The following is a 21,650-nucleotide window of genomic DNA, read 5'->3' as shown; positions in this document are numbered from 1 at the left end:
CAGTGAGCGAGTCCGCCCGAAGGGCCACAAACCAAGGAGGATGCCCGGCTGCGAACCCCAACATCTCCCTGCTCCTTCCTTCACTCCCGGAGGGAGGGGCCCGGGGGCGCTGCTTTGCAAGGACTGGTTTTCTTCCGAGTGGAGTCCTCAGACACAATGTCCATTTTGTGAAGGAGCCACTCACCCAGTTAAGGGTGGAGAGAGGAACGAGAGAACAGAGTGCACATCCTGGGCGCCGCGGAGAATGGGGCGACCGCCTTTTCAGAGAAGAGCTGAGGCTGGGAGGGAGGGTGCACTGGCTCCTGTGTAAGTGCTTGGAGCAGAAGCAGGACCCAAGGCGGGTGGGAGGGCCGCCTAGGAGGCAGGGACACTCCCATCAGGCGGAGTTCAAAGACAAACGGCCGGGGGTGGGGTGGGGGGGAGGACACAGGACAAGCGTCATTGTGGACAGGCACAGGACCCCTTAGACCCCCGCGTCCTTCCCACCTCCAGGCGGCAAGCACAGGGGACCAGCCGGCCTGGATGTGATGATGCCTTGAGTTTCTGTTATTTTTACAGGCGCGTTTTTTCCTTAGAGCCTGAAGGTTCTCGAATGAGGAATAAACGTGTTGCATTTCCTTTCCAACTAGTCTCCTAAGGAAGAGGAAGCCACCTGCCGCGCAGTGACATCTGCATTAACACGTCCTCCAAAACAGAGCTCCCTTCAGCGCCGTCTGCCAGCCTCGCTCCCAGTCCTGTCCTCACAGGTCCCCCCCCTCCACAGCGAGAGCCCTGAGCACACCAACCACATCCCACTCTGAGGCCAAACCATCCCAAACAGAAGAACCGGGAGGGGTTTCCATCACTCAGGTGTCACCCCCGCTCTCCATCGGAGAGGTTTTAAGTGGATTTTCCCGGGCGTACGTGTCCCTAACCCGCACTCCCAGGACCAGGGTGCTTGCTCCTTTCGTCTCCGTCGGCACTTTTGAGGAAGGCCCAGGCCCAGCCGAGGGGGTGGCTCGGTTGCTTAAGCATCATCCTGTGCCCCAAAGGGTTGCGGCCAGTTTGATTCCCGGTCAGGGCACACGCTTGCGTTTCGGGTTTGATCCCTGCCTGGGGCATGTGGAGGGTGGCTTCTCAGCCTCTCTCTCTCTCCCTCTCCCTCTCTCTCCCTCTCCCTCTCTCTCCCTCTCTCTCCCTCCCCCTCCCCCACCCTTTCTCTAAGCATGTCCTCGGGTGAAGAATGGGAGGGAAAATGCCCAGAAACTCAGCATAAAACGTAAGACCCAGCAATGTCCCACCCACTGATTTTGGGCCTTCCAAGGATGGGAATCCTGGCCCTCCCCCGGGCCCCGATAAGTGACTGCCGTGCAGAAAACCCCACTTGTGTCGCCAGGACATCACTGCCAGCGTCTCGTCTGGGTTGCCAAGTCCACGTGCTTTCGTGCTGTTTGGAGAATGCCCTCCACCTGCGTGGGGCGCCTCCCCCGGAGCACAGGCCTTTCTGGGTACTGACCTGTGGCCTCGGACCACCCCGGCATCTACCTGCAGAGACGGATGTAATGAGCTCTGGGCCTAAAGCTGGAGGAAACGTGTGTGACATTTACTAAATGGGTGACTTGCGGGGGGTGCTTACGTTTTTTGAGTTTGTTTCCTGAGGAGTAAAATAAGATACTATTTCTCATCTGTTTCTAAAGGAAGTTGGTTCAAAAGAAATGAAGCTAACACAAGGTGAGAAGCTTTCTAAACAGAAAAACCTATTGCCATGCAAGACATTGAGTTAATTTCTCCTTTTAGCCGGGTCTCCGGGACCCTCCTTCCGGTGCAGAGCCCGGAAGTTTGGAGGTAACTTCCGTATGGTAGCTTTACATCTACAAAGGCGGCTTTGCAATTAGATTATAAGCAAGGAATGCAGACTTAAAACCCGATTGTGGAAATGATCATTTCATTCTCCTATTTAGAGCACTCTTAAATATTTCATGACTTCTGTAATATTAAGAACTGCTAAATAGTTCATTTAGTTCTAATTAACACAAGGTTCAAAGGACTGCATCAGCCATCACTGTGATTGGCGGCGTTTTGGAAGGTAATGAACTCCACACACCCTCCAGGTCCAAGTGCAGGGTATCACAATTGTTCAGAAAATGCTAGCAAGGCCATGCTCGTGGCACAGGAAGTTCGGGTGACTGGTGGTTACCTGGTAAACTTCCAGGCTCCAATTCAGACTGTGCAAGCACCAACCCCAGCTCTGCTGATGACCCCTGTGACCTTGGAGCAAGATCCTTCCTGTCTCTAAGTCTCAGTGTCCTCGTCTATAAAATGGGCAGAATAGCATCCCCTGGTCTACAACAGTGGTCGACAAACCACGGCTCGCGAGCCACATGCGGCTCTTTGGCCCCTTGAGTGTGGCTCTTCCACAAAATACCACGTGCGGGCGCGCACGTACAGTGCAATTGAAACTTCGTGGCCCATGCGCAGAAGTCGGTTTCCGGCCTAGTTGAGTCTATTTTGAAGAAGTGCTGTTAGAACACTCAAGGGGCCAAAGAGCCGCATGTGGCTCGCGAGCCGTGGTTTGCCGACCACAAGGTTACTGCCGTGTTCAAAGGCACGAGCACCGGCGAGCTGCCAAGCAATGGCTAGAGCTCCGGGAAAGTCTGCTGTTACTGTTACACGCGTGTGACCGACACCTGAATGCTTGCTCCTACAAGTTACAACGGAAGCAATCGTTTTGCAAAACCACCCAGATCCTTCGTTGCACGGGAGGTTTTCGTTGTTTCGTTTGGACCCTCATTTTAACGCGAGTGTGGGTGCCCTAGAGGCGACACTCCTGCAACCCCCTTGACTCATCACAAACCCCGAAACAGGGGTCTCCTCGTAGAGTAGCCTTCCTCGTGCTCCAGGTCCCTTCTCGCTGCCGGGGAGGTGACGTGTTGCATTGGGATCCTTTAGACTCACTCCGTAGTAGAGAAGGTCGTGGCTCTTTACAATGATTCTTACAGGGAGACAACTGGAAGGACAGACGAGGCTGCAGTCTGCGCTTTGATGAAACCGACACCCCGGGGAAATGCAAAGTGAACACCGAACCTATGCACCTCCCCACGTTCCTCATTCCAGGCAACGCCTGACCCCTGACCTGCCCGGCCGTGATCAGCGCCTCACTCGTCAGCCCAACACTTGGCAGGTGGACAGCAATACGAATGCTGCCAGGCTTCATGGTTGCTGTTGGCGCTGCTGTTGAAAGTGTTCTAACATTATAATTGAGCTGGCCCTTGCTCCTCATCCGAAAGCTAAATTTATTCGAGTGACAAGCCTGAATTTTCTGACAGTTTTTGAGATTTGAGTCCAATGCCAGTAGCCCAGCCGCATCTACAAAACCTATGTCTGGATACATTAATCCCATCCTGTTCCTAAGCTTAAACCTTTAATCATATCAGCGAAACCACTGCTAAGCTGTTTCCATCTCCGGTTCGTACGTAATCTCTTTGCATTGTTTTCTCCTTTCATACAAAAGGAATATTCTTTGAGATCCTATCTGACTGTAATGATATATAATTCTGAACACAGCTTTCTATCCCAACTGGATATTCAGGTGTAAATCCTAGGAGGCGGCAGTGAGGGAGGATGAAAAAGATAGAAATACTCATAAATCCAATGCCCCAGAAATAGGCGAGGCAATAGGAGACTTCTATGAACTACCCAAAAAGGGCGTTTGCGAAAGGAGCCCCAAAAGATGGGCGTGTCGCTAAATCCCTTGAAAAGAAATAGAACTGTGTGTTGGTTGATGGTACGTGAGGAGCTGGGGCCTGGGACAGAAGAACTAGGAGATGACAGCCGAGAACCCCAGAGAGAGATGCCAGCCTCTGGTGGCTCTGGGAGAGAGCAGCCTGCCTGGTTTGTCCCTTTAAGAACTGGCTGCCAATGTCTAGAGGCAAACCGAGCAGCCCAGTCACTCTGGGCATGTTGCAAGGCCGTGCTCTGCTGGCCTCCATTCACGTGCTGTTCCAGCCCCGTCTCAGCGGCCCACCCAGCCCTTCTCCCAGCCTTCCCGGGCCTCGGCCCTCCACATCCATATAGACGCCTTCCTTTCTAGACTGCATCCATCCTCCTCTTCCCTGGCCAGAAAAGAAATGCCTCCCGGCCTGCTGAGTCCCGGAAAGCGGAGAAGGGCTCTGGGAATGTCGGGTCCCGGGTGTGGGGGTGAGCCAGCGCTCACTAAAGGCGGCCATGGAGCTGTTTCCGCAGGAAACACAGTCAGAGGCAACCTGGACGGTCGGTGGTTTTCCTACATCATGTGACTGACCTTTGAAAACAGTTACTTGGCCCGGCCGGTGTGTCCGCGGTTGAGCTCCGACCTAGGAGCCAGGAGGTCACGGTTCGATTCCCGGTCAGGGCACAGGCCCGGGTTGCAGGCTCGATCCCCAGTGGGGGGCGTGCAGGAGGCAGCCGATCCATGACTCTCTCTCATCACTGATGTTTCTCTTTCTCTCTCCTTCGCCCTTCCTCGTTTGCTAAAAATCAATAAAAATGTATTTTAAAAAATAATAATGGGCCCTTAATGCAAGGGCAGCTCCTTGGGATAAAGCTTTGCTTCCGAATATCGCACATGAGTAAAACAGAAAAGAATATATTACTAATTGCCGCTATGGCTGAGAAAGGCAAGCTGTCGGATCCTACAGAGAAAGACTGGTCGTGTGTGTGTGTGTGTGTGTGTGTGTGTGTGTGTGTCTGTCTCTAAGTGGTTATCGGATGCTCCTAAAGCAGCGTTCATCTGTCCACAGAGCACTGGGGAGGGGGCAGGCCGGTGAGTATCCATCACACGGAGCCTAGAGGGAGAGGACTGCTAAGGAGGCTGTGCCGTCCATGCAGCCTGTCTCCTCGCTTGCTTTTTAACTGTAAAGAGTAAAACCAGACTTTCACTGTCAGAAAGATGCTTTGCTTCAAATGCTACCAACTGGCCTTCCCCCCGCTCTAACGGGTCCGTGTGGTGTGCTTCCCCGTTTCCCCAGACGCAGGTCAGCCCCAAGGAGGGGTGGCAGGTGTACAGCTCCGCGCAGGACCCCGACGGCCGATGCATCTGCACGGTGGTGGCTCCGGAGCAGAACCTGTGCTCCCGGGATGCCAAGAGCAGGCAGCTGCGCCAGCTGCTGGAAAAGGTAGGAGTCCCGGCCGCGGGCACGTGTGTACTGAAACCCACTGTTCTTTGGAAAGGAAGTGGGGGGAGGCGGGGCGTGGGGATCAGGGTCCTCCCAGTATTTGCCCCTTCCCGGAAGGAGTCCCTCAGCTTCCTGCTCTGTTCTACTGCGGTGGCTTTTCACTGCTTAGACTGGCTCTCTGACATCTATCTTCATATCCAGTTGGTGTCTCCTTAAGGGGGGCGGAGGGGGGTGGAGTAGGAAGTCTTATTCCGCTGCCAGAAATGGAGCCTCGACTCTCGGAATCACACCAGGCTCCTTGAGCTCCTACTTCGGGATTCCATTAGGAACCCTGCAAGCAAGCTAACTAATGGCATGCACTGCGCAAGCTCTCAGGACGGATAACGAACAATTCCAAGTATTTGCCATCACTCTCTAAGGCATGCCTTTGAGCATCACGCTCTTCAATTTCACTCAATAGCGTTTGCCGTGTCATTTCCTGAAGCCGGTCCCTAACAATCAACCGCTGAGTGGCCCTGATTTCCTCTTTTACAGACACCAGTCAGCTCATGAGAGGTTATTGATGTGTAGTGTGGGGAGAACAAAACAAAACAGAGCAACAATGGAAGGTTCTTCCCATTCTTCTCATTCAGACTTTGTCTGAGCGGGGCCCTGGTACAGCAGCACAGCTGGGGTGGCCAGGCTGATGGGGGGAGAGGGGGAGGTGGCAGCAGCTACAAGTTTAAATGCCATCGGGGGCGATGCGATGCATCAGATGGCACGAGCTATTGGAGGACATCCCTCTCAACAACTCACGCGGTGCCATGTCCATCCACGCAATTGGACGTCCATGGGAGCTTCACAGAAAGTTAAGAGAAGCTAGAAAAATGAAAGCGCTGAATCTCTGAGTACAGGCATCCCCATGATTGCCATTCCCAGATCCCCGATGGCACACGGGACCCGACCTTCGCATTCCCCGTTGACCAAGCACGTCACATGGTACGAGAACGCTGCTCCCACCAGCAGTGTTCATAACAACAGCTCCCATCTGTTCTTCCGTGTCCACCCCGTTCAACCCTCAGGGCAGACGTGGTTGCCTCTCTCGGTTCACCTAAGAGGAAGCTGGTGCTTTCTGAGGTGAAACCACCGCGTGATATCATTCACCGGCAGACGGTGTTGCGACGCCCCCCCAGTTCTGCGTTTCCTCAATACCCCGCGAGTGTCCCGAGACGCCCCTGGTGGGCCCCTCGCCTAATTAAGTGCTGCCCTGCCCAGCAGCCCAGCAAGCTGAACAGCGTTGTATCAGTGAATACTAGGACAGTGGTTGGCAAACTGCGGCTCGTGAGCCACATGCGGCTCTTTGGCCCCTTGAGTGTGGCTCTTCCACAAAATACCACGTGCGGGCGCGCACGTACAGTGCAATTGAAACTTCATGGCCCATGCGCAGAAGTCGGTTTTCGGCCTGGGTGAGTCTATTTTGAAGAAGTGGCGTTAGAATAAGTTAAAGTTTAAAAAATTTGGCTCTCCAAAGAAATTTCAATCGTTGTACTGTTGGTATTTGGCTCTGCTGACGAATGAGTTTGCCGACCACTGGCCTAGGAGAACTGCAAGTGGCTTCACATGTTCCGGGTGTTAGCATGGGCTTCACATGTTCCGGGTGTTAGCGTGCCCAACCGAACGCTGTTCACTTAGCAAAGCTTGCCAGCGTGCAGTTCCCTGCACAGGTCAACACGCCTGTGCTGTCCAGCTCGCTCATTCCCCAAGTGTGGGTTTGGAACAGGATGCCAGCGACGTCCTCAGGATGAAATGGTTCTGAGAGACACTGTACACGATTCTTTGCTCTGAAGATTTCCACCTCGCAGGTCACACGAAGGCTCTGTGAAGCCCCACAGTGAAGAACCTGTTTATCTGTGTTCACCCAGCGCCATCTAAACATACGAAACGGTTGGACTCTTCTCCCCACGTAGCTGCCACACTGATGAAGGAGAGTGAAACCTAAGTTAATTTGCACTGCCGTCTGAAAGCCCTCAGACATCTGATTCACACAAAGAACCAGGATGGAGAGTTCCAACATGTTATCAACGAAGGGGGACCCCGAGCTTGCCAAGCCCTGCGGAGAGGCTGTGGGCACGGGGACGCGTGTGGAGAGATGGACAGCAGGACGGCAGATGGCTCTCCTCCCTGCGCACGGAATCCCGGGGACCCAGTCTCTCTGTGGGTCCCCGTAACCAGTGGGAAGCTAACCAGTCCCGGGGACCGCCAGCGGGAGAGGCGGAAGGCAGCCCGAGCCAGGACCTGTCCCCTCGGACAGCTCTATCGCTAGCCATGTCCCGGCGGCTCCTGTGATCGTACACGATTCTGCGGTGCAGAGGCCAGGCCAGGCCTCGGCACACACTCTCTCCGTGCACTTTCCCGCAGCACAAGGAAAGCTGCCCGGGAGCTCGAGGGGCGAGTCAGAGGCACAGTAACAGGAGGCTGTGTCCATTCCAGACCCCGCGCCTGCCCATGGCTTTCTCCCCGGGCACGGCCTCCCCGAGAGGCTCGCCACGCAGTGATGGGCGGGCCTTCATGCAAACGCCGTATTCACGCGTGCACTTCCCTTAATATAATGGCGTTTCTTTATTCATGCTTAACCGTGGTGAAGCTGAGAAGTGTTTTGAGAGCATCCCAGATCTCGAGGTCAGAGGTCAGCGTTAGTACTTACAGAAACAACTCATTTTAACCTTCGACAAAATGGGGCACTGGAATAAAAAATCTATTTCATAAAACGTATTTTTCTGACATGTTAAGGCCTCGCTTATACCCAGTCATTACTAATGTTTGGGCACCCGTTTCATTACTTGCTGCCTCGATCTACTTGCCTCTTTGCTGAATTCTTTGACTGTTTATCAGGGAGAACTGTCCTTCTAGAAATGTGTTGTGTGGGAACACGATTAAGGACCTGGGACGCAAGTTCTCCATGCCGATGCCATTCTGGCTGTCTCGGGGGTGACTGCGTAGACCTGTGCACAGACGCTAATTGACGGCCCGTGTTCTCGTTAAACAGGTCCAGAATATGTCCCAGTCCATTGAAGTCTTAAACCTGAGGACTCAGAGAGATTTCCAGTACGTTCTAAAGATGGAAACCCAGATGAAAGGGCTCAAGGCCAAGTTCCGGCAGATTGAGGATGACCGGAAAACACTCATGACCAAGCACTTCCAGGTAGGTTCCGCTCCTGCGAGCTTGTCCAGCCACGGGCGACACTGAGTGGGTGGGGCAGCCGGCATGGCTCGGCTAGAAATAACTGCGCTGGCCCCTCCGTGCCAGGTTCAGGGCTCGCTGGGGACGCCCGGCATCTCCCCACTGGCCCTGCCATTAGCTGTGGGGATGCACAGGAGACTGGTTATAACAAAGCTAATCCTGCAAGAGTGCGGGGAGTGTCCAGATAGACGTACAGGCACTTCAATGTCGATGACAAGGGGAAACCATAAGGAAAAGTAATAATTCAATGTAGCAAAGTTTTCCCCCTGGTGAAGTTTTTTTATGCCCTAATATGAGAAATATTCAATGAGGCAGTACTACCATTATTAATAGCCATAGAAAGAGGGTTGCTTTATGATTTGACCCAAAGACCTTTTTTTACTTTCAGTGGTTTATGGGCAATTTTTAGAAACACTGGAAATGGAGAAGAGGTGCATGTGAGCTTTTATTAACTATGAATGACAGGGTCATCGGTTAAAATAAACTCTGACTGGGATGATGCCGTCTGCACCTCTATTGAAAAGGAACAGTCCACGTTGCAAAGACACGGCACGTCGTTTATGAAACACGCTGTGGTTTTATAAAGGTCATAGCCCGGTTTCCCTGCCAGTCAGGAAGCGAGAGTCGTGCTGGTGGTGAGGGAGCAGGTCTGAGCACAAGCTCTCGGCCGAGCCTCAGAAGCTCTCCACGGGTCAGTGTGCGGGCCGGGTGCGGCCCAGGGACACGCAGCTGGCCCTCTTCTCTGCTTCACATGGGTTACCAGAAGCCTGGGCAGAGGGCAGAGGGAACCATCTGGCACTGAACCGCATTTAAAATTTCACCTAAAAGGACAGGAGGGCAAGAAGGCTGAGGGTATTGGCAGGAGAATGGGCTAAAGGGATGACGCATGAGGTTTCAGTGGAAGAAAGATGTACGCAAGGCCAAGGGGGTTAAGGAATTAGAACAAATTAGAGCAAAGCCTGGAAGTTACCAGGAACTTAAAAGATTGTTGGGAATAAGAGAAAGAATGAACTGAAGAATAGAGGAGGTGTGGGGGATGGCATACAGAGAAAGATAGAGGCTGGAGAGCAAATGAATTAATTTCAACCAACATTTATTGAGCAGGTCCTGTGAGCAAGACAGGGTTGGCCCTCTGGGGGTGCAGTACGTAATCTCAGTTCTGTGAAAGACAGCTAGCCAACAGGCAGGCGAGACAGACAGTAATTAGAGGCATAAACATTGCTTAGCTGCACAGAGAGAAGAACTTTGTTTAATTTTGTTTGGAGAAGATCAGAGAAGAGTTAGAGGGAATATTCAAGAAAGCCACTTTGGACTAGTGCCTCCCTATGTCACCCCAATAAATTCAATTACAAAGGGAAATAAATGTTTAAACCACTAAGGAGGTTTTCTCCTCCCTGCCCTGGAAGGTGACAGTTGTTCTGGGTATCATACTTGAGACTGTCGGTGTCACGTGAGGAGCACAGGATGGGGCAAGAGAGGCAAACACAGCCTCTGCTGTCAGAGCAACACCGTAGGAAGGGCAATTCTAGGAGGAAGTCGTGAGCACAGATCTGTACTATTCTGCTCCAACCTTTTAAATATCTGATAGGCATGCTGGCTGCTCTCTGACAAATGCAGAGTTTCCAAACTGGCTGCTAGGAATCAAATTAGAAATTTTTTTGAAAAGATCCAAAAATATAAATACTTATTTTTTTAAGTTCAGGGGAAAAAAACTGCCACCGAAATTGGGACACTGCATTGTTCTCTTTTACGTGTTCCCACGGTAGAATGGAAAACCCTTCATTAGGGCAGTTGCTGTATATAATCGGCAGCACGTGGGACCAGCAGAACGCACTCTTCTCATTGAAGTCCTAAGGAGGCAGTGGTGCTCTCCTGGAGGGAGGCCGCAGGATGCCCGGCCCAATACGTTCCTTTCCAATGAGCCTGGGAAAGGAGCAGAGCTCTGCAGCTCTGCCTTTTGACGGTAATATTTATGAATCTTTCTCATCGGGACGGCTCTGTCCCCTCCCACTCCGCATGGACACACAGGCCAGTTCAAAGAATCCCGAGCTGCCAGGGCAGGTAGAAGTTGCCCCCCAAGAAACAGGAGCCCATAAAGCAGGGCAGCAATGGGAGCACCTGCTGTTTTAATGCATTTATGCTAATGGCATCTTCTCCGAGTAATTTTAAGATGCGAATTGCAGCTCCTTAAGTGAGCTGGTGGGCAGCATGGCTTCCAACAGCCCCCTGTGGATTATTCTCAAATGACCCTAACAGTGACCGTTCCTTCCACCAACGAGGTCATCTGCAATAAACTCACAACGGAGGCAAACTCCACTGGCCACCATCCAAGTTCAAGGACAAGGGGAGGCGACAGGTCTAGGAAATAAAAGTGAAACTGCAGGTGTGGCTGTGTCCCAGGTGTGGCTCCGCCCCATGATGCCAGGTGGGAGGGACTCTGTCTTGGCAACAGGTCCTTCTTGTTGTCTAGATAAGAGTCAACATAGCAGTCTCACATAACTGCGACTGGGCAGCTCTCTGTTACATAAGCTGAGTTCCTCGGTCCCTGAAGGAGCTCGTTCACACATGGGCGAGCTGCCCCGTCTTTCATAAGGAAAGGGAAGTCCCAGTGGGGGTCCTAATTCACAATGGGAAACAGCGACACCCCTTTCTTTGCGTGTAGAGAGGGTAGAATGCTCATGCTTGCTGAACCACCTTCCTGAGGATGCTCTGATAAGATGGACATTAGGAAGAGTGAGGACACCTGGCGTAATGGGCTGGCAGAGTGGCAGGAGGCCTTAACTGGAAAACTCCATTATGGAAAAGCTGTGCCAGGACCCCAAATTTCCTGTTTCCTAGAAGGGCCCGAATAACACGAATAGTCAGTAAATGAGTGATGAGACCTAAGTAAACAGGCATGGGGTATTGGACATATACATACTGATTTCAGAGAGGAAGGGAAAGACAAACATCAATGATGATGAGAGAATCATTGATTGGCTACCTTCTGCACACCCCACTGGGGATCGAGCCAACAACCCGACAATGTGCCCTGACCGGGAATTGAACGTGACCTCCTGGTTCATAGGTTGACACTCAACCACTGAGGCTCACCGGCCGGGCTTGACCTATTTCTCATCATTCCTCATTAGAACATGGGCCCTGCTCCTGTTTCCTAACTCAAGAAGCCGTTGTTGACTTTATGAAACACCACCAGGAAGTGGGATAATACATTAACCCATACTGCTCTTGTAGGAAGCCCTGTGATTATGGTGGTCGATCAGTTTCCTGGAAAAGCTCATAGCCATTTAAGGAGAGGTTCTTGTACTGAAAATATTAGTGGAGTCACTACTAATGACCCCGGAGCCACTTACATTTTCACAAAATACCTAATTTCAACCGAAAATCAATAGGGAATTTTGAATCCGTTTTAATAACCTCCCATGAGTCTCCGAGGACAGAGCGGCGCTGGTGGGTGGTGCCGGCGCTCAGGGGCCCGCGCTCTCCCCGCAGGACCTGAAGGAGAAGATGGACGAGCTGCTGCCGCTGATCCCCGTGCTGGAGCAGTACAAGACGGACGCGCGGCTCATCACCCAGTTCAAGGAGGAGATCCGGAACCTGTCGGCCGTGCTCACGGGGATCCAGGAGGAGCTGGGCGCCTACGACTACGAGGAGCTGCACCTCCGGGTGCTCAGCCTGGAGACCCGGCTCCGCGACTGCATGAAGAAGCTCAGTGAGTAGAGCGCGGCATCCGTGTTGTGTGTTTAAGTCGGTTCCGTGCGATCCTATGTTGTGGGAATGGTCAGACCGTGCCTCGTGTCAGGGAAACCAGGGCCAGCTTTCCAAGTGCAAGGTAAGTGTTCCTCAATGGCATACACACCCCTGGGAACGGAGTGGCATTGGACTAACAGTTGCCTAATTCCCCGATAGCCTGTTACATTGGAAATAAGCAGTCTGGCCATAGAGCCGATTCCACTGGCTACACCAGTGGAGATGCGTTTTATTACAGACAGGCGGTGCGTGATGCGTGGTCACTGCTGGGCCAGGGCGGAGGGAGGCACTGCAGGGAGGGGAGAAAGGTAGGGACTGCAGGAAAGGAGGTGGCCCTGGGCCAAAACGTGAAGCCACAGTGCTGAGAGCAAACCCAAACACCTGCCCCTCGTGCAGGGCTGCCCACGGCCGCTCTGACCCACTGAAGGGATCAAAGGAGGCACCTTCCCAAACCGGCACCTACGCACCGTGAGGAAGGGCCACGCATGCGTGTGGGTCCTGGACTGCAGTCCCTGACTCAGCCTGGACCCATGAGCTAGTGATCCAGCTAAAGCATCGGGGGACTAGTCCAACCCAGCGCGGCGTGAGTCCGTGGCAGGGAACCGACTGAAGAGGCTGGGAGCCCATCCAGGAACAGCATGTTAGTAGTTGACATGACGGGGGGTAAGAGGCAACTCAACCACAGCACAGTGCTCTCTCACGGTCAAGAACACTTTCTGGAGGAGTAAAGAAGTTGAGAAAAATAATTTCTGGTCAAGAAAATCTCCAAGGATACATGTAACACTTGATCAGTAGCATTCAAGTATTAAAATAAAATCTGCATGAGTGACAAGAACATTTTACACTCATCAGTTCGCTCTGCCACTCCTGCATCTTGCCATCCACCCGAGCCTGGGCTGCGTGTGCTGAGCCAGGCGTGTGCTGAGCCCAGGCGTGTGCTGAGCCAGGCATGTGCTGAGCCAGGCGTGTGCTGAGCCAGGCGTGTGCTGAGCCCAGGCGTGTGCTGAGCCCAGGCGTGTGCTGAGCCAGGCGTGTGCTGAGCCCAGGCATGTGCTGAGCCCAGGCGTGTGCTGAGCCCAGGCGTGTGCTGGCCTCCTTGCTTTTCTCTCCTGGACTGTTCACGACGTAACGACTCAACCAAAGCAAGGCCAGGCCGCGGGAGGGTCGTACCTGGTGAATACCGTAAGCCCGACCTGAAGTGGGCCCGTGGAACTCTTGTGGGAATAACATGGGAAAACTCTTGGGATTTGGCTCCTTTTTAGAAATGAACTTCACCTCTAACATATGCAGGGTGGAGCAAAAGTAGGTGGACAGTGGTGAGTATGCGAATTTTAAGATAATTAAAAAACAAATGAGCCTCCTCACCTGCAGGGTCTCAGTAAATAAAGTGTTCGCTTACTTTTACTAGAGAATTAAAGTTTGGGCGAAAAATAGAAATTAGAAAAATTCTCCCACGGCAGTGCACCCTCGTGGCCTGAACGGGGGACAGACATGGTCTCCTAAATGCTCGGTTTTCTACCCCAAGAGCCCGAATAGAGAAGTCCCCTGTGCTTAATTAAGTCGGACTGTATTCCCAGACATGCAAACTGTAATTACATGCATGTGAGGATTTAACTGAAAAGCACGGTTAAAGCCTTCACAACCCCCGAGATCACCGACAGACATTTAATGTCGCTGATAACCGGGCTCCCAGCCCCTCCCCGCCTCCGGCCACTTCCACCTCAGGGCAATGGTTCGGTGCCATCGAGTGAAGTCCTCTGTGCATCCCCCCATTAACACGGCCTTTGGGGTATCAGCAGCGTTCAAAACTCCAGATCCCAAGTAATGACACTTGGGTTGTTATCTTTGCCATGTTCATGCCAAAATCGTTTCAAAAGGGAAAACAAAATGTCCAGGAGGTAACAGTCATGTTTGCACAGTCAACCAATATTGAATGAGCCCTGGTGTGTGCGGGCCCTCGGCCAGGTACTGGGGAGACAAGGCTGAGCAGCAGACAGCCCCCCCTCCCCCGCCAGGGAGGTGGCGTTCTGTGGGGACACAAGCACGCAGCAGATAAGTGCAGCCGTGTTGACAGCCTGCTGCACGACGGGCACCGTGCCAGCCTCTTCCATGTGGTCGTTCCAATCGCCGCGAGAACTCTGGGTGAGGCCTTATTATGCAATTGATTGCACACAGATTGTTCAGCTTAAACTCATTTGCAATTTATTGGAAAACAGACGGGTTTGGACACATGTTATTCTTGGTCCCGCTTGCCACACACCCACTGAAAACTCATTCTAGTGCCCGTACCATTATGGCAACTGTTATGTTCTCCCTATCACCACCTTCCCCCAGCACTACAGTTGGTGAGTTAGACATGAAAATAAAAGGTTAAATAATAGAAACAGATTTTACCAAATGTGTGGTAGAGGTAAACTTATTATAAGTAGCTTCAAAAGACAGACGTTAAAGATCAAATCAAAGCTACTTCTTGCTACGAGTTCTCCAATGGCCGTAAGTAAAAAGAAATGAGATTCTGGAGAAATATTCACGATTCCATTTAATTTACTCATATGGACATGGCCTGGGGATTCAAAGTCGGAAGCCATTAGTCTGGGCCATCACAAGGTACAAGGATATATTAAAGAAAGAAACAAAAGAGAAGACAGATATCTCCATGCTTCGTTGATCCAAACAACTGATCTTGCTGCTGAATTCCAAATGCCACCTTTTCCTGAGCTACCGTTGGGTCAGCACGGGCTGTAACTGATATTACCAAGTCCAATGTCTAGAAGGCATCGGAGAAATAAAATGGCCACGTTCTTCAACTGCCTAGTCAGTATATTTTCTGAATAGACAGAACCGAACCATGCACACGCAATATATTATAAAATGCTAATATGTTCACGTGTCTCACTGCCAATGAGAGCAGAGCGGGAGAAAACCCAGTGAAGCAAAACCCTTCACTTCGCTCTTTGCCATGCATTTCTGCCGAACATTTGTCTTCCCAGCGCTTGGGAAAATCACCCTTTCCGCCTGGCTCCCCGTGTCCGCGTGGAAAGCGAGAGGGAAGTGAGAAAGGTAATTATGGCTTGGAACAAAAGCCAGTGAGGGGGATCCAGGAAGCAGAAATGACTTTTACTGTTTATTTGACTTCATGTTTACAATCTCTACATTTCATCAGCAGCTGAGAAGACCAGTGTTTACTTCACACAGAGATCCACAAGATTCTAACTACAAAAACAGCCAGTGTTTATAAATTCCTGAAACTTCAATTTTACTAATTTCAGTTGACAAGATGAATTTCACCTTAGGAATCCAGTAACTATTAGTAAGGAGAAACTTCTCTCAACAACAATGAGAGATGATTCTGGTTTTTGCTTCCTGAGAGTAAGAGTAGATGATGGTGATGACCATGATCTTATCATCCTGAGGGGTGTGTGTGTGTGTGTGTGTGTGTGTGTGTGTTAGTACAACCACAAATAGCACCTTCTCCCCATCAGCATATTAAAAGTGTGTTGATCCCCCATCCATTCAACGTTCTCTCAGTGAGATTAACAAAATGTCAAGGCCCAGGCTGTCCATCGTACAGATGAGGAAACCATCCCAGAGAAGAACTGCCCAATCCAATATTATAGGATGATTGACTGTGGTGCCTTAGATTAGAAACCAGCTCTCCTAACACCCACCTGAGCATTCTAACCTGGACGGGATGTATTACACACAGAATATTCCCAGGGAAATTGTGGAAGAACAGAGAGACAAAAAAAAAAGACCATATCAAAGGACAGAGGCAATGTTACTCATGGTTACTAAAATAGATTAAATTGCCATCTACTCGTGAGTTCATTTATTTAATTATTCTCTCTTTTACATCATCAGTTTCTCCCTCTCTATTACATTTTTCCTAAAGGCAAACATTATTTTCTTAAACAATGAGATCAGCATAACGGTTGAATTTTTGCAAAGTTATAATGATTTACTAGATTATAGAGAGCTAGATTATAGAGATTATAGAAAACTAAACATAGAAGATTAGTTGAATGTGCTTGGTTCTTTCTAGGTTGACAATTTATGGGTATGTCTGTAGATGAGTAGGGGTAAACGTGGCTTAAAACACAATAAATCTCAAGTGACCTAAGGATTCAGGCTTGGTCTGAAATAATTTCCTCACTTAATGTTTTGTGCCAGTTGAGTCAAAAAAGAAAAGAAAAGAAATGGAAAGGATGGACATAGCAGTGGTAGTTTAAGAAGTTCCACTATAAGGACATACAGAAGGCTGAGAGACACACGAAAACATGCTCAAAGTCAATAATCATCTGAGAGATGCAAATCAAAACAACAATGAGGTACCATCTCACACCTGTCAGAATGGCTATCATCAACAAGTCAACAAACAACAAGTGCTGGCAAAGATGGGGAGAAAAAGAAACCCTTGTGCACTGCTGGTGGGAATGCAGACGGGTGCAGCCACTGTGGAGAACAGTATGGATTTTTCTCAAAAAGTTAAAAATGGAACTCCCATTTGACCCAGTGATCCCACTTCTAGGACTATACCCCAAGAAACCAGAAACACCAATCAGAAAGGATATATACACCCCTCTGTTCATAGCAGCACAATTTACCATATTTAAGATTTGGAAACAGCCTAAGTGCCCATCAGTAGATGAATGGATTAAACAACTGTGGTACATCTACACAATGGAATACTACGCCGCTATAAAAAAGAAGGAATTCTTACCATTTGCAACAGCATGGATGGAACTGGAGAGCATTATGCTAAGCGAAATAAGCCAGTCGGAGAAAGATAAACATGATCTCACTCATATGTGGGATTTAATGATCAACATAACTGATGAACAAAAATAGATCCAGAGATAAGGGGCAGGAGGCGAGGGTTAGAGATCAATCAAAGGACTTATATGTGTGCATATTAGCATAACCAATGGACATAGACACTGGGGCGGTGGGGGCCTGCCCTCAGGGGAGAAGTGGCCAGAAGGGGGGGAACAGTCAATCTGGGAAAAAGGAGACATATGTAATACTTTAAACAATAAAAAATAGTTACACTATATAAACCTATTTGTATATAAACCATAAATGAACCCACAAGGAGATGGTAATTTAATCTATTTAGTAACCATGAGTAGCCATGCCTCTATCTATATAAACCTGTTTTGTCAACCTCAACACTTAGCATAGTCCTGATACAGCACAGGTTCTCAGTAAATGATTGCTCAGTGAATATATTGTTTTACATTTAAATAGTAACTGCTGGTTTCACCGCTGACCTATTTCAGAGGAAATGCCCCTTGCCATTGTCAGTTTAGGTACCAGCAGGATTATACCGCTGGTATAATTCCTGTCTCCATTCCTGGTCTGAACAGCCTGAGGCTCAGCAGCACCCCTCTGCCATATGGACACAACATTGGATTCTACCCAAACACCACAGAAGCCGAGACACCCACGCCACCCACGTGCTGTCACTTTTTGAAATTGTTGATTATATGAGATTTCGTGGCACAGATAACTGCCCAAGAGAATTCTGAGGCAGATTTTTAACTAACCCATCCAACTCAACTCCTGTTGACGTTACGTCTACATAAACGGGATCCAGAAGACCATTTAAACCCAGGAAACCAATCAACACCTGAAATATGCACAGGTCGAAGGGAAATAGGAGCTTTATGTCTCCTTGCTAGTTTTTGAGTTGATCATGTTGTATGGCCTGAGGATGATGTTATAAATATCCAAACAGCCCTTGGCAGAAAAAAGGCTCCCCATTCTGATTTAGAGTATGGAGAAAACAGCTCTTCATGGTTCAAACTGCAGTTACAGGTACGACACCCGACACGAATGATCATTCATTCAGAATACGTGATGTCAACCCCATGATTCAGTAGCCCTTGTTTTGTTCTTGTGAGTCTCTGTGTTGGAATCATTGCCCGTGGTCACCTCGTGTGTTTATGTTTCTCTAATTTCAGCATGTGGCAAGTTGATGAAAATCACAGGCCCAATTACAGTCAAGACGTCTGGAACCCGATTCGGTGCCTGGATGACTGATCCTCTAGCATCCGAGAAAAACAACAGAGTATGTGGCCTCCACCAATGCCTTTGCATAGAATTATGTTTTATTTATACCTTTTTGTCTACTGGACTATTCATTTTCTGAGTTTCAACTTGGAAACGATTACATCACTGTAAATATTTTCAGTTTGATAATATTAACACAGCTACAGAGATATAAGGCAAATTTATTTTAGTATAATGTTCTGTCCTGTAATTATCCAATAGAGTGAATCTAATTTTTATTTGTTTCAGCCTTGTTTTGCACTTCACAAGGCAAAAATTATAAGAGTACAAAACTCTATATTTCTACTAAAACGTGCTCCTTAATGTGAAACACACACACACACACACACACACACACACACACACACACACACAAAAAATAAATAAGGGAAAAACTTGAGCTTACCAAGTCACAAAACAAGCTGAAATATTCCTGGAGTTTAGAGTTAACTTTAAGGGAAATAGCACTGAAACTTTGGGGTTGGGGAAGTATTTTCATAAATCAGCAATACCTATATTATGTAAATCAATATACCGCAAACTTACCATAGCTCTGGCATGTGCTATTACAGAACTTACTATACATTAAGATTCACAGGGTTACATCCAAATAATATTTGTAGCTGAATTAGTGAAATGGTTGTGTTAAGAGGTAGGTGTACCTAGAAGCAGGTTCAATGAACAAGGGTTAGTTAACTAGAAGGTTCTGTGACATCCATAAAGGAGAAATACGTTCAACGGTGTAAAGTTAAACCACACATTTTTTTCAGAGTGAGTTGCAGAATAAATAAATTTGCTGAAGGCGGTGTTTTTGCAGTTATTGATCGCATGGATCGATCAGGTGACTAAACAAAGTGATGTGATTAGTACTGACACATGTTTGGCTCACTCAGTTATGGGCACTGAATGGTCTAAAAAAGAAAGGACAAAAAGCCAATCAACTTCAAGGCAGCAAATTTAGCTGTTTCCTTTCCACCTAGTCCACGCCACTCTTTTTGCAAAAGCCCGCCGTACCGTCCGCCCTAAGATAAAGTGGTCTCCGGAGCCTGAGCATCCTGATACCGATGTGTGTTGCCTCTTACTGTCTTTATTTTGGAATTCTCAGGAAAGTCCAGAACTTAGGTGCTCCATTTACTTATTTTCTCCCCTCATCTTCCCAGGTCTGGTACATGGACAGTTACACTAACAACAAAATAGTCCGTGAGTACAAATCCATGGCCGACTTTGTCAGCGGGGCTGAATCAAGGACATACAACCTCCCGTTCAAGTGGGCGGGCACCAACCACGTGGTCTACAACGGCTCGCTCTACTTCAACAAGTACCAGAGCAACATCGTCATCAAGTACAGCTTCGACCTGGGCCGGGTGCTGGCCCAGCGCAGCCTGGAGTACGCCGGCTTCCAGAACGTCTACCCCTACACCTGGGGCGGGTTCTCCGACATCGACCTGATGGCCGATGAAATCGGGCTGTGGGCCGTGTACGCCACCAACCAGAACGCGGGCAACATCGTCATCAGCCAGCTGAACCCGGACACCCTGGAGGTGGTGAAGAGCTGGAACACGGGCTACCCCAAGAGGAGCGCCGGGGAGTCCTTCATGATCTGCGGGACCCTGTATGTCACCAACTCCCACCTGACCGGAGCCAAGGTGTACTATTCCTACTCCACCAAGACCTCCAGCTACGAGTACACGGACATCCCCTTTCACAACCAGTACTTCCACATCTCCATGCTGGACTACAACGCCAGGGACAGGGCGCTCTACGCCTGGAACAATGGCCACCAGGTCCTGTTCAACGTCACCCTCTTCCACATCATCAAGACCGAGGACGACACATAAGCAAGTGTAACCCGTTTCCGCCGAGCTACAGTGTCATTTGTGACCCATTCCCCAGGCCTCCTTTGTTTTGCTTTTCTTTATTAGAGCCTCCCCACCATTTCTCCAAAGCATTTCTATCACAACGTGGGAGTTCCGCGGAGCCCGCCTCAATGAACCCGATGGAAACACATCGGAACTCCTCCATTCACAAGGCCTATCATGTCCTTGTCATGGGAAGCACTAAAGAGAGCTTACGTGGCTAAAGTCATACTTCTGCAAAAGATTAATGGTCTGCCTTATCCTAGTGTCAGAGACTAGTGGTAGCTTCAATGCATGAATGTCTCTCTCTCTCTCTCTTCTTCAACTCTGCCACTTCTTACTGTCCCTAGCTCCACATCAGAAAACATTCTGGTAGGAATCAAAAGAAAAAGGGAAAAAAAAGCACTTTCTCCCCACTCATTTCTAAAACAGACGTCAGGATTTGCTTTACACGGGAGAGAACACGCCGTCTCGCTGTTCCCCGGCCCTCCGACGCGGTGCTGTACAGCCATTTTTAAATCTCTTGCTAACATTTGATTGGCAACCTGTATTTCTACCATTGTGACCACCATTGTGCAATTGTATCTCTTCACTTCTGTGACAGTAAGTGATGTTTTTTATAAACTACACTGTAGTTCAATCTCAGTGATCCTCCTGGGCCCATGTCCAAGTGTGGTCCAGAGGAAGTATCTTCCCGGCTTCCCCTTCCCATGGTAGTGTAAGCTCAACAGGAAAGCAAACCAGGCCCCTTCCATCCGGTCTTTATTTGACCCCTGACACACACTGGACCACGGACACGCAATGCCACACAGACTCGGCATGGGCGAGTCAGTCTGCTCGCCCTGCTGAACGCAACCCTTAGTCACACAAATTGAACTTGAGTTGACTATACTCAGTTATGATAAGACCAAACAAATTTTGTTCTTCGTGATTAAATATCTCAGTGTTTTAACTTATATTTCATACACAACTTGCAATAATGTAATTCCTTGTGCCAGCACTAGAAAAGTACATGAAGCACATATAAAAAGTCTTTAAAAGAGTTCTGTAATATCATCTAGATTCCCATGATAAACTCGGGAGCAGTTATTGGCAAGATTTGTGCAAAAGAGAATGATGGGAAGGCTTGGGAGTTGTCTGTGCCGTTTAAATGTGCAAACGACCAATTTGCAAGGCAACCCCTGGTTACCCAGATTCTTTGTGTGCAGAAACAATGCAGCCAAAAAAGACAGCTTGAATCAGATTTGGTGTCACTAACTCCCCAAACATATACTCAATATACTATATCGAACACGTCGTTGAGTTTGGATGGACTTTCCGTATATCAAACATCCTTACCTAACGCCATTTTACAGAAACTAGGATGGGTTGGTTTTAAAATTTAAAAAGTATAGAGTATAATAAATAAGATATAACTTAAATGGTTGTAAATGTTTAGTTTCGCACATAAATCCTACTGTAATTTCCTTCGTAAAGTAAGGATATAACCATTCAGATGAAGCATTGTGTAAAGAAATGCTAATGCTTAAGAAATTCATTTCCATTGTCGCAGGTAAGCCATCATCTTCAAATAGCTCACTGTCAAACACGCAGGATAAAATAACCCAATCTTGAAAGTGTCCAAGTTTAGCAAAGCTTTCT

The 21,650-nt window shown here is 49.1% G+C and overlaps 1 protein-coding gene across 3 annotated transcripts in view; it reads left to right on the top strand.

The window, feature by feature from the left end:
- OLFM3 (olfactomedin 3) overlaps positions 1 to 19,991 on the top strand; it is a gene marked incomplete at both ends in the record, with an annotated part of 88,139 nt that extends 68,148 nt beyond the window's left edge. For 2 of the 3 annotated variants that reach the window (XM_079762115.1, XM_079762114.1), the window contains 5 exons: positions 4,986 to 5,132; positions 8,158 to 8,313; positions 11,845 to 12,064; positions 18,066 to 18,172; positions 19,314 to 19,991. In XM_079762115.1, the coding sequence (XP_079618241.1) occupies positions 4,986 to 5,132; positions 8,158 to 8,313; positions 11,845 to 12,064; positions 18,066 to 18,172; positions 19,314 to 19,991 (1,308 nt within the window). Of the gene's footprint in view, positions 1 to 4,985; positions 5,202 to 8,157; positions 8,314 to 11,844; positions 12,065 to 18,065; positions 18,173 to 19,313 lie in introns of all 3 variants that reach the window. The other variant, XM_079762113.1, reaches the window with a different exon arrangement.
- Between the last annotated feature and the right edge of the window lie 1,659 nt (positions 19,992 to 21,650).

This window comes from Cnephaeus nilssonii (assembly GCF_951640355.1).
Source record: "Cnephaeus nilssonii genome assembly, chromosome: 21".
Taxonomy (NCBI): domain Eukaryota; kingdom Metazoa; phylum Chordata; class Mammalia; order Chiroptera; family Vespertilionidae; genus Cnephaeus; species Cnephaeus nilssonii.
Note: the sequence above shows the minus strand (reverse complement) of the source record. Positions and strands in the feature narration are given on the sequence as shown.